This window comes from Eretmochelys imbricata, chromosome 1 (genome assembly GCF_965152235.1).
Source record: "Eretmochelys imbricata isolate rEreImb1 chromosome 1, rEreImb1.hap1, whole genome shotgun sequence".
NCBI classification, from domain to species: Eukaryota; Metazoa; Chordata; order Testudines; family Cheloniidae; genus Eretmochelys; species Eretmochelys imbricata.
Genome location: NC_135572.1, coordinates 272,853,185 through 272,869,880, shown reverse-complemented (window position 1 = coordinate 272,869,880; position 16,696 = coordinate 272,853,185). Strand labels below are relative to the sequence as shown.

The following is a 16,696-nucleotide window of genomic DNA, read 5'->3' as shown; positions in this document are numbered from 1 at the left end:
ATCCTACTGTTAATGTAAATGTTTGAGGCCCTGATCCTGCCTCTGAGTGTATGGGTCTTAGGTCCACAGAGTCCTTTTGTAGTCAATGGCTCTATGTGAGTTCAAGGGTCCATTCACATGGATTCAAAGGCAGCATCAGGGCCTGAGCTTGTAACCCCTAAAAATACAGGTTCAGAACGGATGTGCTGACATAATTTTCCATTCTAGCACCAAAGCTTCACAGCTTTTATTGCAGCTCATGAAATCCCTGTTCACTTTGTATGGGTGAGTATGTGAATGCAAGATTAACCAATTAACCTTTTTTAAAATAATGTAGGATCAGCAAGTTTATACAGGACAAGGGTCAGAGTTCTGTGCTCATCAGCCTCCTCCTCCCTTTCCTTCACCAGAGTAACATTATGCAGGTAGGTGTTACTTCTTTCAGTGAAACACGTTTATTTTCTTTTGTAAATGGGATTATTTTTATGATGCATTTAAAAAATCTAGTAATTGCGTGCGAGTTATTGCAGTCATTCTTAACCATTTGAACTGGTGTAATAATAAAATCTATAGGGTATTTCTAGAATGCAACTCTTGGTGCCAGGTGCAAGACTACGATAACACTGTTTTTGGCCAGGAAAGGCCTTCTGTTGTATCCCCCTTCTATTCCCCACACAGGCTATTCCGTCATATTAAGCTGCCTTCCCCAGTGAAATCAGTCATGGTGGTTGTCTTGCAAGAGAAAACATAGCTGGGGTGGTTGTGCCCCCTCTTTTGCCAAGGGAAGATTTGCCGAAGTACCTCTGTGACTTCTAATGCTTTGACCGGTCTCACCACTGCGATGTAGTTTATTTCCCAAGTAGCAGGAGCCCATGAAACCCTCACACGTATTATTGCGACAGTTTTTGAGCTGCTGTGATCCATCAGTTGCAGCCACTGAAGAGCAATCTAAACACACACTGGAGTAGGTCTGACATTCCTTCAGGTATCCACCAAGGGTGCATACGTACGTTGTGAGAGGAGAGATAAAGGTAACATAGTGTTATACACAGGGTCCCGCTTGTTTGTCAAGCCTCATTTTTCAAAGCAAGACTCCATCCCCGGTGATTGAAGTGCACAGGCCATCCAGCTGCAGGCCCAAGTCATTAAATCAAGATGTGGATGCCTTTCTAAAGGGTGTGCCGGAGTTCAGTTAGAAATTATGGGCTTGATGTAGGAATTACTCGGTGAAATTCTGTGGTCTTTGTTATACAGGAGGTCAGACTAGATTATCATAATACTCCCTCTGGTGTGAAAATCTACGAATCTATAAGGAAATGTATTAAGTTTTGTTAGGAAGACAGTCTAACTACATGCTGCTGTAACAAAGACTTCATTGCTCAGCTCTGCCAGTCCTACTTGCCTTTCATTTGAGAAAGGGTCCAAAAGAAATCACCATAGTCATGATTAGTCTAACCTGCTCACACTGTGTGATTAATAGCTAATTAAAACACTGACTTATCTCTCCAAGTGCTTATAGGAAATCTGTAATGAGGGAATTGATTTTCTGCTTCCAGTCACTAATTCTCATTTAATATTTGTAATGTGCATAATTCAAATCAAAAGCTTAAGATCACACTATGGCATTAGACACTTCTCAAGGAAACTAAATGATTTAACAATGCTCTTATGATTCTTGGACAATTGTCTCTTTCTTTCAGGATACAGAGATTGACATCTTGGTGACAGTGCAGAACTTGCTGAGGCATTGCTTAAACCCCACAAGCTTCCTTAAGCCTCTGGCAAAACTGTTTTCGGTTATCCAGAACAAATTATCTCGACAGACACTCTGTGTGGTTTTTCAGGTATTACATTTTTAAGTGCCTTTCCGTAATTTTCTTATCCTTCTAGTTCTGAAAGATAAGGAACAATCATAAGTAAATTCATCTGCATTGTTCCATATAGACTTATAGATCTTTAAATCTACATCAAGTTATATAATAAAAATAATTGAGCCTGACAGCTGTTAGTGAAGTAGAAAGACAGTTGTCTACATACTGTTTTGGCCTGCTGCATTCCGATTGATGTGAGAATCTATTTAGATCTGTTGCATTTTAAACCAAAGAGCACCTTATCAATAACGAATCCTCTGCATGTATGAGCAAAGCTGGATTTTGACTGCCTGAAGTAGATTTTATTTTTACTCTCCCATCCCCAGTGTGATAGGAATCACCTAAGCTGTTTTGCACGTTCCTGGAATGGCACACATTACATTTGTTTTCAGCAGGAAATCTGTGGAACATACAGCATAGATCTAGAAATTAGAAATGTGCACCTTTGAAATCCAAGGAGAGAGGCCCTGGTGTTAAAATGACAAAATGTCAGTTTCTCTCCTTCAGTCTCCTGTAATTTTTTAACCTACTTTCTAAAGGGGTCAAAATTAAGAGCCTGATTCTGCTCCAAATTGTAGTAGGAAGAGGCTCTAAGGTTCTAATATTTATTTGCTGCACATGATTTAAGTAGTTTTGGTTTTAACTTTGTTTTTTCTTTTTTTTTTTTTAAAGACTTTATCTGATCTGGAAGGTGAATTGAAATACATTACGGAGGTAGTTAAGGTATGTACATTTTTTAATTTTTTTATTCAGTGTGTTGAATTATTTTTTAAAAAGTCTTTTAATGATTTGTTGTTCGTTTCTGTTAGTTGAATGCCTTTGATCAACGACATCTCGATGATATCAATTTTGATGTTCGCTTGTCAGCGTTCCAAGGAATCACTTCTCAGGTCAAAGAAATGCAAAGAGTGGACATCAACTTTCTTATTCCAGTTATGCATAACTGTTTCTACACCATACAGGTTAGTGGAAAGTTTCTCCTCTTGTGTTATCATAGGGTTTGTGTAATTAATGTTACTTTCCAGTTCTTTTGCTAGTTTTTGGTGCCAAGAAATAGCATCCATAAAATGGTTTCCTTTTCACAAAAGCCAAGATTTGAGACTTCCCTAGTGATGTCAATGCTGTGTTTTCTATGAATGTTCTGACATGCAAGCACAGTGCAGCAAGAGGAATACGAACTGCCTAACACTGGCCCATGGTGCCTCTTCAGCACAGAGCCAAGGACCTCTGTGATGAATCTGGGCTGCACAGCCACAGAGGCACACTGGGAATTTTGCAAATATGCTTTTCCCTCAGTGGCAGCTACAGGGGCCCCATTCTAACACTCAGTGAAGTCCAATGAGAGTCTTTCCATTGAGTTCAACAGGCCATTGGATCTGACCCATAGCTTCTCCTGGGAAGGGGACAGAAAGTTTTGTATAACTTCTGGATCCGTGGTGGGCTTTGTTATAATATTTCAAATGGTACCACCCAGTCTAGAGTTGTGGAGAGTAGATGTTCTCTCTGTTACAGCTCTCTGAAACAGATGTGTTGGGGTGGAGGAGGGGGAGAGTAGTAATCAGGTGTTGAAGCTGTAGCTCATGGTGAAATATGGAGGTTCAGTCATTCATTGAGGTGTTGTTTCTAGACTTACGTGATATGATCTTTTTACCGTCTCAGTTAGGGGACATGTCTTTAAGTGACAGTGCCAGCCTGTGCTTGACCAGTATTATCCACCGGATAGCAGAAATCAGCCACACGGAAGATGAATACAAAGAAATAATCCAGCACACTCTCCTGCTGTCTCTGAGAAAAGGACTGAAGAGCAAGATTGAGGTAAGCACTTGAGGTCATAATGGTTATCCCCTGGTTATGCTGATGATTAGGGCCTACCAAATTTATGGTCCATTTTGATCAATTTCATGGCCAGAGGGTTTTAAAATTGGTCAGTTTCACATTTTCAGCTGTTTTCATCTGAAATTTCAGGATGTTGTAACTCTGGGGGTCTGAACCCAAAAGGTACGTGGAGGTGAGTCTGATCTCCCTCCCCTCCCACCCCCCAGCAGCCCTGCAGGGGAAGAACAAGACCTGTCCCTCCCCAGCCCAGCAGGGACTCAGAGCTAGGAGTCCGCTGGCTGGGGCACTTCTAGCAGCAGGGGGAGATCGGACCCACCTCCATAAGCCACCTCCAGGGCTGCTGCCCAGCACTGGAGCTTCCTCAGCAGGGGGCTGCACTCGGAGGTGGGTCTGATCTCCCTCCAAGAGCGGCTGTGCAAGGAAAGGACAAGTTCTGTCCCTCTCCAACCTGGCGGGGACATGCAGCTAGGATCCCGCTGCTGGGGCGCTCCCAGCAGCAAGTGGGAGATCAGATTTCACGAGGAAGGGCTTATTTCACGGTCTGTGACCCGTTTTTTGCGGCTGTGAAATTGATAGGGCTGTGCTGATGATATTAGAATCCATGAGTCATTTGATCATCTTTACCATTGTAAGGGCAAACAGGAGTGGTTTAATGCACAGAAAATTTATTCTTGGATTTAAATCTTTAAAAAACAATAATAAAAAACCAGCCCACCCTCTTTTCTGTATTTCCCTGCATAGCTTAGCTTTCCTCTAGGTAGCCCTCTGGGGCAGGAATTTTCTTAAGTTTTGTGTACATTGCACAAAACTAAACAATCTGTACTAAACAAATAATAAAAGGCATGACTGTGTCAAACATGTTTGTAAGTAGCACTGACATTACTAGCTGTTCTACACCAGGGATTGCTGCATTTCCTATCAACACTAATCTTTGGTCACTTGCTGTTTGTAGAACATTCAACAAGACTATACTTCGTTACTTTCCTGCTTGATTCGAACTTTTCCAAAGCACCCAGAGTTTCAAGACTTGGTCCAGCTAACTGACTGTCATGATCCTGAGGTGGATTTCTTTGAGAACATGAAACATATTCAGGTAAAGCACAGTGTGCTCCTTTTCCATTGTAAAACATTAGCATTTGTTCAGGAGTAAAATTTGCAAAAGTGACTTAGGCTTATAAAGGCACTGGGCGCTTAACCCAGAATTCCAGTGGGCGGCGGGAACTGTGGGATAGCTATGCACAGTGCACTGCTACGGCATTCAATGCTAGCCTTGGTACTGTGGACGCACTCCGCCGAATTCACGTGCTTTAGTGGGGACACAGAAGACCGAATGTATAAAATAGCTTCTGAAAATTCGGACAGAATAATTTTGAAATAATTTTGTACTGTAGAAGTACCCTTAGGTTCACAACTACTTCTGAAAATGGGACTGGGTGCCTTAGTTACTTCAGTGATTAATTGTTTTATCTCAACTCTCTTTTATAAATCTCAGTAAAGTTTGTATTTACATACAATTGTTCATACATTAGTTACAGTATCTTGTATTGTCTGTATATATACTCTCCATCATTTGGCTAAAAGGAGTGATCTCTTCAGTATTCATTAGTAAAATGTCATAGATTCTAATGTTCTTATTTCTTAGCAGCCCCATGTTCCTGACTGTAACTCAATCTTGCTTCGTCCCTTCTTAACAGTATGAATAAAACCAGTGAGGGTTTGTTGTACAAACACTATCCATGTATGATTGTATTGAATACATTGATTAATAGTCTTTGAAAATATTTTAGCATGCATGTAGGGCCTGACTTGAATGGGCATTGGATCAGGTCTTGAATTTCCTAATCTCTGCTGCATCTCTTCATTCCTTTTTAAATATACCCATCTGGAAGCTTCGATTTCCCCTTTTTGCTTAGAATAAATATGTGACATACAGTATTCCTTTTTTAGAGAGAGCTTTTCTTACATCCCTAGCTACATGCTGCCTATGTTGTCTAAATTTCCCTTCTCACATAATTTCTCATCCATTTTTCCCCCATTATAATCAATTACCTTCTCTTGTCTGATGCTTTGAGGATGCAATAAGCCACTGTTTGTGATTTATTTACTGAATTGTGACATTCATAAAGGAGCAAAACTAGAGAAGGTTCAGAGATGGAGGGGGGAAAATGTAACCCTTCGATAGAAATGATGACACATATTTATTTAATTGTGTTTAAGCTTTTGGCACTCTTACAATTGCTACATCAAAAATTATTAAACCCAAATGTTCTGTTGTTAAACGTTCATGAATTTGCCAATCTCTCCCAGATCCACAGAAGAGCTCGAGCCTTAAAGAAGTTGGCGAAGCAGCTAACTGAAGACAAAATCGTACTGTCCTCCAAATCTCTGCAGAACTACATCATGCCTTATGCAACTACGACAATTTTTGATGAGAAAATGCTTAAGGTAGGTTTTTAACATAAAGCTAATTTAATACCAATGTATCCATCTTTGTCACATTGTTCTGCCTACAGTACTTGTCACCTTAAAAGGGTGACAGATGTGGAGTATTTTGCTTTTTAGATGACAGCACTTTGCCTCTTTCCATTGGTGAAAGAGGATTAAGAAGGCACAGATGCAGCTAGGATCTAGACCTGTCAGATGCGAAGCACTTCCTGCATCTTAGATAATTTGGTCCCTTTATTACTTTCCTTGCTTTCTATGTTGCTAATTTCCTGTCATACAGATGATTAATTTACGAAGTGGTGTGAGTGGAAATTTTTCCCTCTGTCTCCAAAATTCCCAAAAGCTCCATTGCAGAGAGCTTGTCATATTAGTTTCTCAAGGAGACGGTATGCACCTGGTATGGAGTGTGTACAGAGAGAGAGATAAGTATGACATCAATAAAAAACTCAGATCATCCAAAGTCAGCAGCAATTTTGTAATTGAAATAGACAACTTGAAGCGTGATGACATCTAGTCTGTCATTCTTGTTTAAAAGATTATTTCTTGTACAAAATATATGAAACAAAACTACTTTTAGGGCCAGGGTTACATAGACTCACAACACTATGTCAGGTTGATATTTAGAAAGCCAGAGGTGGGGGTTTTTTTGTTTTGTTTTTAAAGAGTTGTTCTGTATTGCCTGAGAGATTTCAGTGTTCTAGAGATAAACAGCAAAGGATCCAGCAGAGAATCACAACAAGCAAATAGGATTTGTTCAATTTTTGTAATGTGAGATATCCTCTTTGGCCCGGACACTGAAAATGCTTTCATGTGTTTATCTTTACACAAGTGGTCCTGTTGTCTTTGATGGGATTACTCATGTGATCAAAGTTTAATACGTGGATAAGTATTTGCAGGATTGGCACCTTAGAAATCAATTTCTTAGTCTGTTCTGTGACTATCTGATTCATTTTTAGGGACCTGGGAAAATCTGAAAGAGTTAAAAAGAAATCCCCCGTATATTGACTTTGTTTATTTTAGTCCCGTGTTTCATTGATTTAAATACATTTTATATCTTGTTTAAAATACATTAATCATGACGATTTTTTTGTTTGTGTTTCGGCAGCATGAAAATATGATAACAGCTTCAGTTGAAGTTGTAGGCGCTGTTTGCAGGCGTCTCTCTTGGTCAGCATATATGTACCATTTAAAACATTTCATACACGTTTTGCAAACTGGACAGATGAATCAAAAACTGGCTGTCAGGTACAGTAATGCTTGTTTTCAGTGCTCACTGTCATGCTACAAATAAAGATTCAGCATGTTAATGGATGGTTTTAGGATTTTAATGTTGTCGCTGTTTGGGGCAACTGCACTCTCAGTTGGAGTCCTGTAACTGAAAATCAGTTGGAAAAAAAAATCCCTAAAAAAGTGGCTTCAAGGTTTTTTGACCCATGATCAGTCTAAACATCCTTTTCCTTATATGAAAAGAACTGACCTTTTATTCAATCTGTTGTCTGACAGCTTGTTAGTGACTGTGCTAGAAGCTTTTCATTTTGACCATGAAACCCTTGAAAAGCAACTTGAGACTCTTCAGAATGAAGGTGAGTTTTCAGATTCCTAGTGATGGAACCTCACATGCTAGTTGCTCATAGTCTAGATACTTAAAGTTTTCGGAGTAGCAGCCGTGTTAGTCTGTATCCGCAAAAAGAAAAGGAGGACTTGTGGCACCTTAGAGACTAAGAAATTTATTTGAGCATAAGCTTTCGTGAGCATCCGATGAAGTGAGCTGTAGCTCACGAAAGCTTATGCTCAAATAAATTTGTTAGTCTCTAAGGTGCCACAAGTCCTCCTTTTTAAAGTTTTTCTATTGCTTTATACCTCAGGTTTATACCTCAGGTTAGCTCCTTCAGGCTTTTAAGATATACTAATTGGAAGGCCTGTTTTGACTAATCTAGTCTCTTTGTCTGTCTTCATAATTAGCACTGGACTTGGGGCTTCCACAGGCCAAAATAGCCTTGGCATAACTTAGACTGAGCTAAGGGATGCTCTGACTTACACTGACTGGAGCAGCTGTCTTGCAGGGATTGCTTTGCTGGCCAAAGATTGGGTAGAGTGCTGTGTGCTCCACCCTGCTCCTACTGAAGCTACAATGAAGGAACTTGTGTTTGTAGCATATTCACATTTGTGGTTATCTATTTAGTGACTTTGGGGCTTTTCTGGAAGTGGTGTGGGGACATCTCACATGCTGCCTCCACGTAGTCTGTGATTTGATTTTGCCTGACAGATGCAGAGGCCATGGATGCTGAGGAAGCAGCAGAGAATGAAGCCATGGAATTGGAGCAGAGTGAGGGGGAGGAGGAGGCTGAGGGAGACAAGAGCAAGAACCTGCCTGAGGACCGTGAGAAGCAGGGGGATCCTGCACTGATTCAGCATGAACAGGCAGGCACCGGAGAATCTGAGGAGACCCAGAAAGCCACAAAATCCATTCCTTCCCTTCCCAGAAATAAGGAGGAGCTGGAGTGTCTGATTGAACACATTCAAGGAACAGTAACTGGCAGCATCTTGCCCAAATTACACAGGTGTCTTGCCGCAAAGGTGCGTGTTCAGCATTGAAAAGATGGTCTGTAAATATACGTGGCTGTAAGTGACTCTTGTGCTGGTGCCAAGAGCCAGGCTGAAGTGTACTATCCAGAGAACAGGTACAGCATGTGCAGGAGAATGGCAAATTGCCTAGACTCATTACTTCAACCCTTGACCTGGAAAGAGGCCATATCGAAGCATGAGAGAGTGTTCACTCTCCTTTGCATGTCATTGGGATTGCTGACAAGCCCTTATAGAATCATAGAATATCAGGATTGGAAGGGACCTCAGGACGGGGAGGGATAGCTCAGTGGTTTGAGCATTGGCCTGCTAAACCCAGGGTTGTGAGTTCTATCCTTGAGGGGGGCCATTTAGGGGTCTGGGGCAGAAATTGGGGACTGGTCCTGCTTTGAGCAGGGGGTTGGACTAGATGACCTCCTGAGGTCCCTTCCAAGCCTGATATTCTATGATCTAGCCCAACCCCCTGCTCAGAGCAGGACCAATCCCCAGCTTTTGCCCCAGATCCCTAAATGGCCCCCTCAAGGATTGAACTCACAACTCTGGGTTTAGCAGGCCAATGCTCAAACCACTGAGCTATCCCTCCCCTTTCAATTCACCTCGGTTGTGACACATTCACCTGCCGGCTATGGATGGGTTTGGAACCACTTATTTCATGCAGGCCTCTCAACGGCCCTCGACTGATTGTCAACACCCAGTTTAGTTTCAGTGTTATAGATGCAGAAAAAAAGATGGTCCAGTGTTTAGGGTGCTCACCAGAGACCTGGGTTCGGTTCCCTGTCCGCGAGACTTCTAGTATGGGCTTGGGAAAGTCACTTAGTTTCTCCGTGCCTCCGTTCTGTAAAATGTGGATTCTCTGCCTCATGGGGGTGTTCGGAGGATCAGTATATTGCATACTGTGAGGTGCCTGGTAAAGGGCCCCATATAGGAACCTAAGACAGATGGGTTTAGCTCAGCGGTTCTCAACGCGCTGCCTGCGGGCTACAAGCGACACAGTTAGCACACAGCTGTGGCCCTGCTGTGTGCTAAAGGCTGCAGGGCCCACAAGGCAGGGTCTGGAGTCGCCGGGGCTGCCCTGCCCTTCTCTGTCCCATGTGGCGGGATCCAGGGCTGCTGGGCGTGATGGAGACCAGGGCTGCCCTTCCCTTCCCTGCCCATTGCAGCTGGGTCCGGGGCTGCCCTGCCTTGCTGCATGGTGGGGTCCGGGGCTGCCCTGCCTTGCTGCATGGTGGGGTCCGGGGCTTCCCTGCCTCCCAGCCCTGCAGTTGGGTCTACTCCTGGCCCCACTCTGTGGAAGGGCCTCTTCTGGGCAGGGACAGGCGCTGGGCATACGGGTGGGGTGGGGTGCCCACAGTGGTTCTCAACCTGCAGCCCAGGTAACATATATGTGGCCCACAATGATAATTAGGTTGAGAACCTCTGGTTTAGCTAAGCACTGTGTTCTTTTCATTCTAACAGTTGTAATGTTGAACACTGAAGTATACAGTTGAAGTTCTCTAGTGTGTACTTGTACAGCACTGGCTCTCCATGTGCATATTCTCCCTATTTCCCTTTTGTCCCACTCTGCTGCATTTGGGAACATGGGGAGAGCCCAGGAGCTAGGGATTCTTCCCAGCGGGAACACGGAAAAGAGCACAAGTTCATTCAAATGCACTGAATCAGTTTGTGAGGGAAACTCCACTCTAAACAGTGTGTCACTGTAACAGAGTCCCCTGATAAACAGTTTCCAAAGGACATAGTCTATGAAGTGCTCTGGGGTCCTTCAGGATGGATACGGTGTTAGGCACATATACAATAACGTTTGTTAAAAGGTAATTACTGGGCTGTCCAGCTTATTTAAGACTTTAAAATGCAGTCAGCCTGCTCTTCATGGGATTAAGAACTGGGTACTTGAAAAAGTTGTTCATTTGCATCACCAGTGCAGTGTTAAAAGGGATCTGCCCCATGTTCCAGGTGAAAAGAGATGAGGAACACAAGCTTGTGAAATCCAAGGCTGTGAACGATGAAGAAGTGGTTCGGGTGCCATTAGCGTTTGCCATGGTCAAGGTGATGCAGTCTCTCCCACAAGAGGTCATGGAAGCTAACCTGCCAAGGTATGGGGGCAGAGTCGCTCCTCAAATGTCCATTATTGCGCTAAAAGATTAAGGGCCAGATTTTTAAAAGCCTGCATTTTTGCATCTGGCTAAAGCCAGGCTCGAGAGAAAAGGTCCTTAAAACACTTTGCAATTTTTTTTACAAACATATATTTTCACAATGTCTTTGGGTTTAATGTTGATGCCCTTTGGCCTTTGACTTTTTCCTTATATAGGGTCCAGCTACATGTGAAAAGTGCTTGATAAATCCTTAAGTAGTAATCAGAACTGTGGGGTGAAGCATTAAGAGGTGACAGAGCTGGGGGTTAGAAACCGGACTCTCAGTCCTGTAATTTAGCCACCTTTCCTCTTGTACAATAGCACCATTTGAGGATGATACATTTGTGTGTGATACACACATGGTCTTAAGGCCATATGTGAAAACAAGAGAGCCTCAGTGCATGGTTTTGATGATAGCTCAACTGTTCCCTATGTAAAACTGTCAGAGAAAATCAATGAAATTGGCCTGGAAAGCAGCCAGGACAATTAGTGTAGTGTTTGGTTCTGTGCTGGTTTGTGACTGTGCTGAGCTGTTGATCTCTGGTTCCAGCATTCTTCTGAAAGTCTGCTCGCTTCTGAGGAACCGGGCGCAGGAAATCCGGGACATCGCACGCAACACCCTCACCAAAATCATGGAGGCTTTAGGAGCACGGTACCTGCAGTATGTCTTAAGAGAGATGCAGTCGATACTCATCCATGGCTACCAGGTAATCCCATGGTTCTTCCTCTTGTTCTCTGTAGCTTTTTATAATTAAGAACATAAGAATGGTCATACTGGGTCAGACCAAAGGTCCATCTAGCCCAGTATCCTGTCGTACCACAGTGGCCAGTGCCAGGTGCTTTAGAGGGAATGAACAGAACAGATAATCATCAACAATCCATCCCCTGTCGCCCATTCCCAGCTTCTGGCAAACAGACGCTAGGGACACTGCAGAGCATGGTTTTGCTGGGAGTAGACTTCAATGGGAAATTAGAACCAGGATTTTTACTTTGCTTTGTGCTGTGGAAAAATAACGTAGTATTAATTTGTAGTACAGTAGTGGTTGCAGGCCCCAACTGAGAATCAGTCCTCATTGTGCTAGGCACTGTACAGACATAAAGGCAGTCCTGGAAGATAGACAAGATGGGGAAAGGCAGTGATATTGTCCCCAATTTACAGAAGGGTTAAGGGTGAAATCCTGACCCAACTGAAGTTTTCCCCCTGACTTCAGTAGGGCCAGGATTTCACCCTCAATTCCTTGCCCAAGGTCACACAGTGAGTGTGTGACAGAGCTGGGAATAGAAACCCAATCTCCTGAGTCCCAGTCCAGTGCCTTAACCACATGGTCATTGTTCCTCTCACTGTAACCTATGATAAGAATGGCTTGTCAGATGAGCTGTCCCAGTGGGGAGATGCTCGCTTTCTGCTGCTGGACTCTGGAGATGAAAAGTGCTGGTCTTAGCTGTGGGAAGAGAACAATCTCTAAGAGCTCTATCTGTCTGTATCACCGTCTGCCCAGAACAGTGCTGGTATGGCTCTGGACATGCGTGTGTATCATTCTAGCTGTCTGAAATGAGCTGCTGGCCAAGCAGGCATCTTGGGATATGCTGAAATGGGTAAAAAACACAAATTTTGAAAAAAGTGACTCATTTTGAATTGAGTTTTGGGAGAGCGGGTAAATCCTTTCCAGGTGTGGGTTTTTGGACAGTTCTCAGTAGTTTTCCTGTCGAGAGTATTTGAGTATATTGTTTGAGAAATGTGAGAGCTCTGCTGTGGGAATCCTCAAGTCTGATTATTTCCAAAACAACCCCAGCACCAAAAAAATCCCAGTTTGGGAATGGTAAATGTAATGCTGATTGTTTGTCTCTAGGTCCATGTGCTGACTTTCACTGTGCACCTGTTACTGAAAGGCCTGACCAGCAGGCTTAGCACTGGCGATTTGGACACCTGCTTAGACATTATGATTGAGGTAGGAGTTAATTGAAATGGAAGTCATGACACTTGTCAAATGCGAAGGGAACATGCTTGGATAAAGAGACCTGTTGCAAGAGATGACGCTGGCAACCTCAGCCTTCTGAAAGGGGGGATCTTTTGACTTCAATATACGTTGATTGTGTACTACAAAAATCCTATTCTTAGCACAAGTAACTGGCTGTGCGTGTGGTGGCGGGAGAGGGGAGAACTCTCCACTCATAGCTTGTGCTCTTCTACTACAGTCTCACGGCTACAGGTGCCATTGTGATCCTACACCACCCCCTTATGGGGGAAGAACTGGCCTGCCATTCCAGGGCACATCCACAAGTTCCTTCCCTCCTTCCCCTTGTCTCCAGGAACTCTCTCCGTAGAGGATTCAGAGAACACCCATGGAGCTGTGTTCCACAGGGAATTGGTGTACGGACCACCTGCATGTGTTCCCAGTGTCCCCTTCCCCTCTGCTGCTCCTGATGCAGTACCGAGTCCTTTGTGCCTGCAAGACGGGGGAGGGCAGAATCTGCTTTGAGCTTCCAGGACTTTTTTTTTTTATTGTGGTTGCAAAGAAAATGCCGTTTTCTGCTGTTGTTGCAATAATCAAGTCCCTAGTGATTCTGCTGTTCTCATTAGTTTCTCTCCACTATATTTCAAAAGATTTTCAATCAGGAGCTGTTTGGGGATGTTGCTGAGGAAAAGGAAGTGAAGGGGATAGTCTCCAAGGTCATGGAGGCTCGCAGAAGCAACAGTTACGATTCTTACGAAATCCTTGCCAAGTACGTAGGGAAGGACCAAGTCACGAAGCTCATTCTTCCATTGAAAGAGGTAAGCATATCCAGTCAGCACTTTTGGTAGGAGCCCTGCCTTTAACACTGAACGCGATCAGATGGGCCGTGTGAAAGGAAGAATCGGAGAGCTCCGAGGGGATAAGGTGGCATAACCGCACAGGTGGGATCTGGCTTTCATTTTTCCCTTGCTGGAAATCAGTATTCTTTTAGAGGATAAAATAGGGATTTACTATTTATTTCTATGGCAAGAGGTAACTTACCTCCTCCTTCTCCCCACCCCGTGCAAAAGAAGTATCTACTCTGGATTTTTTCTGCTCCACCTCTCAGATGTGATTTGCCTCTGATTACATTATTTATACCAGAGCTCATAAAGGCCCCGATCCTGCAAGTTATTCTGCCTGAGTGGAAGCCTGTGTATGCGTGGAACCCTGCTGAAGTCAGGGACTCCAGACATGGGAAAATACCCACCCATGTGGCACCCTAGTGACTTGAGTGGGGCTCTCCACATGAGTGGACCTGTGCCCATGTAGAACACTGGCAGGAATGGAGTGCCATACACTCATATGCTCTGAGGCCCCACTGTGCTTTTAGACTCTTCATTTGCTGATTAATCTGGAGGTGGGTGGGGAGAATGTGAAGGGATTTCTCTGTCCTGGTGAGGCGGGTGGGCAGCAGGTTTCTGCTTGTGCTGGAGGCAGTTTGGATTGGCCGGTCTTGTAACTTCCTCCTGCTGCCCACAGAGAGCTGCCCTGCTGTGTTAAAGCTTAACATGACTCCTGTGCTGTCTAGATTTTAGAGAGCACCATGAGCTTGAAAATGTCCCGCAAGGTGAACGAAACGTTACGTCGCATCATGTCAGGGTTGATCCTAAATCCGGAAATGAGTGCAGAATCCATTCTCGTGCTCAGCCACGGCCTGATCAGCGAAAATCTGCCCCTGCTAACGGAAAAAGCCAGGTAAATTACAGAGAATGACATCGTCCATCTGCTATTGATTGGTCTTTGCTGTCTGAGAGTTCTGGTTTCTTGAGATTTTGCTCTTGGAATGATTCTGTGAAATCTGGGGAAACTACAGCAGGTCATACGGAGAATCATAGAATATCAGAGTTGGAAGGGACCTCAGGAGGTCATCTAGTCCAACCCCCTGCTCAAAGCAGGACCAATCCCCAGTTTTTGCCTCAGATCCCTAAATGGCCCCCGCAAGGATTGAACTAACAACCCTGGGTTTAGCAGGCCAAAGCTCAAACCACTGAGCTATCCCTCCCCCCCAAGTGAACTGTCAGACTGGAGGAAGGAGGTCTCCCATGTTTAAGAAAGATGAATTCAAACTGGAACAAGTGCAGAGAAGGGCTTCTAGGATGATCCAAGGAATGGAAAACCTACTGTATGAGAGGAGATTTCCCCCAAATCAGATTGGCAGAGACTCTGGGGGTTTTTCGCCTTCCTCTGCAGCATGGGGCAGGCCCACTTGCAGGTTTAAACTAGTGTAAATGTGGATCCTCTGTAACTTGAAGTCTTTAAACCATGATTTGAAGACTTCAGTAACTCAGCCAGAGGTGAGGGGTCTATTACAGGAGTGGGTGGATGAGGTTCTGTGGCCTGCAACTTGCAGGATGTCCAACTAAATGATCATGATGGTCCCTTCTGGCCTTAAAGTCTATGAGTTTCCCCAAACACATTAAGGTTTCTTCCTCATGCTCGTCACAGCCTTAAATTTACATTTCATCCCAGGTTTGGACAGATTATACTGAGCCTCTGAAAGCAGGGCTGCCAAAGTCTGAAGATGCCTTGGTTAGGAGATGGTAGAAGCGGGACTCTCTCAGGAGTCTGTACTTGTATCCCATGGGCTGCTCTCTTGTTTGAAAAGGGTTGAATTTCGGTGGCTTCCCTGCTTAAGTTTTTGTTCCAAGTGTTTTCGTTTTCTCATTTTAGCTAGAAGTTTCTCCCGATACAGGGAAGGGCCGTTTATAGATGAGATGAAAGCTGCGGTTATTGTGGATCAGGTTTGGAAATTGAAATGCCTTTCAATTTGGACAGTTTTTTAAAAGAAATTTTAAATTTGCATTGCGCTAGTTATTGGATTTTGCCTGTTTGGGGGCTTTTTTACCAATGATAAACTTAAATGTGAGAAAACAGTAGAAATGTTACGTGACGCAAAACATACTTCTTAGTCCTCACAGAAGTAAAAATGCTCTTCCGTTTGTTCCATTGACTCTTTCACTGCCAGGACCTGCATGTGCTCCGTGCAGTGTGTGTTGTCAACAACAGAGGCAGTGAAATTCTCTCCACTGCCAGCAGTAAGCCTCCAGTGACATCAAAGTCTAACTGTACTTTTCACCTCGTTATAATTTTCAGAACGAAAGCCCCGGCTCCTCCAGATCCTCGTCTGCAACCAGAAAGCTGCCTGTTACTCCCACCCGTCCCAGCTCGAGGCGGGCAGAAAGCACCTGTTAGCAGCAAGACTAACATGCATATCTTGGTCGACTCAGGACTTAGGGTAAGGGTCTCCCCAGATGTGAAACAAGTGCTGTGGGGTCAATTGTTCTGCTTTCCTAAAAGAAAAAATACCCTCTGTCCCTGTCTGGTATTAATGACAATCCCTGGGGGTCTGGCTGCCCATAGTAACTTCAGTGCGGGGCTTCTAGGGTGCTGCTAAGAGCACTTCATTTGTTAAAGTCCTGATGTGCTGTTGCATGGTTTCTACTGTGTCCTGAAATTGTGTTTTGGGTTTTTTTTTAACCCCTTTTGAGTTACATGACAATGTCTTCGTCCTCTCTTTGTGACTAATGAAAAATGTGTTTTCAACACTGTAGCTACTACACATGAGCCTGAAGAGATCCAAAATAAATTCCTCAGATGAGCATGTGTTAGAAATGTTGGATCCTTTTGTTCAGCTGCTTATAAATTGCCTGCAATCCATGGATGTTAAGGTAGGGGGTCTTAGCTCAATTTACACTTGCCTCTTCTACCCAGCTCCATTTCAGAATTCAGGCTAACCACGGATTCCAAAGGCTTCCCTACGTTGTCCTTGAACTATAAAGCCCAGTTTCAAACCTGATTTCTTAGCTGTTAAGGTAAATAATTAGTTACAGGGTACGATACCTTGGGAGTTTTGTAA

General features: G+C 43.8%; 1 protein-coding gene across 2 annotated transcripts in view; it reads left to right on the top strand.

Annotated features, from left to right (window-relative positions):
- UTP20 (UTP20 small subunit processome component) overlaps positions 1–16,696 on the top strand; it is an 83,988-nt gene that overhangs the window by 47,781 nt on the left and 19,511 nt on the right. For both annotated transcript variants that reach the window (XM_077831745.1, XM_077831749.1), the window contains 17 exons: positions 317–404; positions 1,680–1,823; positions 2,523–2,573; positions 2,660–2,812; positions 3,510–3,665; positions 4,639–4,779; positions 5,994–6,131; positions 7,237–7,376; positions 7,635–7,714; positions 8,398–8,708; positions 10,665–10,804; positions 11,394–11,550; positions 12,694–12,792; positions 13,449–13,616; positions 14,369–14,535; positions 15,934–16,075; positions 16,392–16,508. In XM_077831745.1, coding sequence (XP_077687871.1) covers positions 317–404; positions 1,680–1,823; positions 2,523–2,573; positions 2,660–2,812; positions 3,510–3,665; positions 4,639–4,779; positions 5,994–6,131; positions 7,237–7,376; positions 7,635–7,714; positions 8,398–8,708; positions 10,665–10,804; positions 11,394–11,550; positions 12,694–12,792; positions 13,449–13,616; positions 14,369–14,535; positions 15,934–16,075; positions 16,392–16,508 — 2,392 coding nt within the window. The remainder of the gene's footprint in view (positions 1–316; positions 405–1,679; positions 1,824–2,522; positions 2,574–2,659; positions 2,813–3,509; positions 3,666–4,638; positions 4,780–5,993; positions 6,132–7,236; positions 7,377–7,634; positions 7,715–8,397; positions 8,709–10,664; positions 10,805–11,393; positions 11,551–12,693; positions 12,793–13,448; positions 13,617–14,368; positions 14,536–15,933; positions 16,076–16,391; positions 16,509–16,696) is intronic.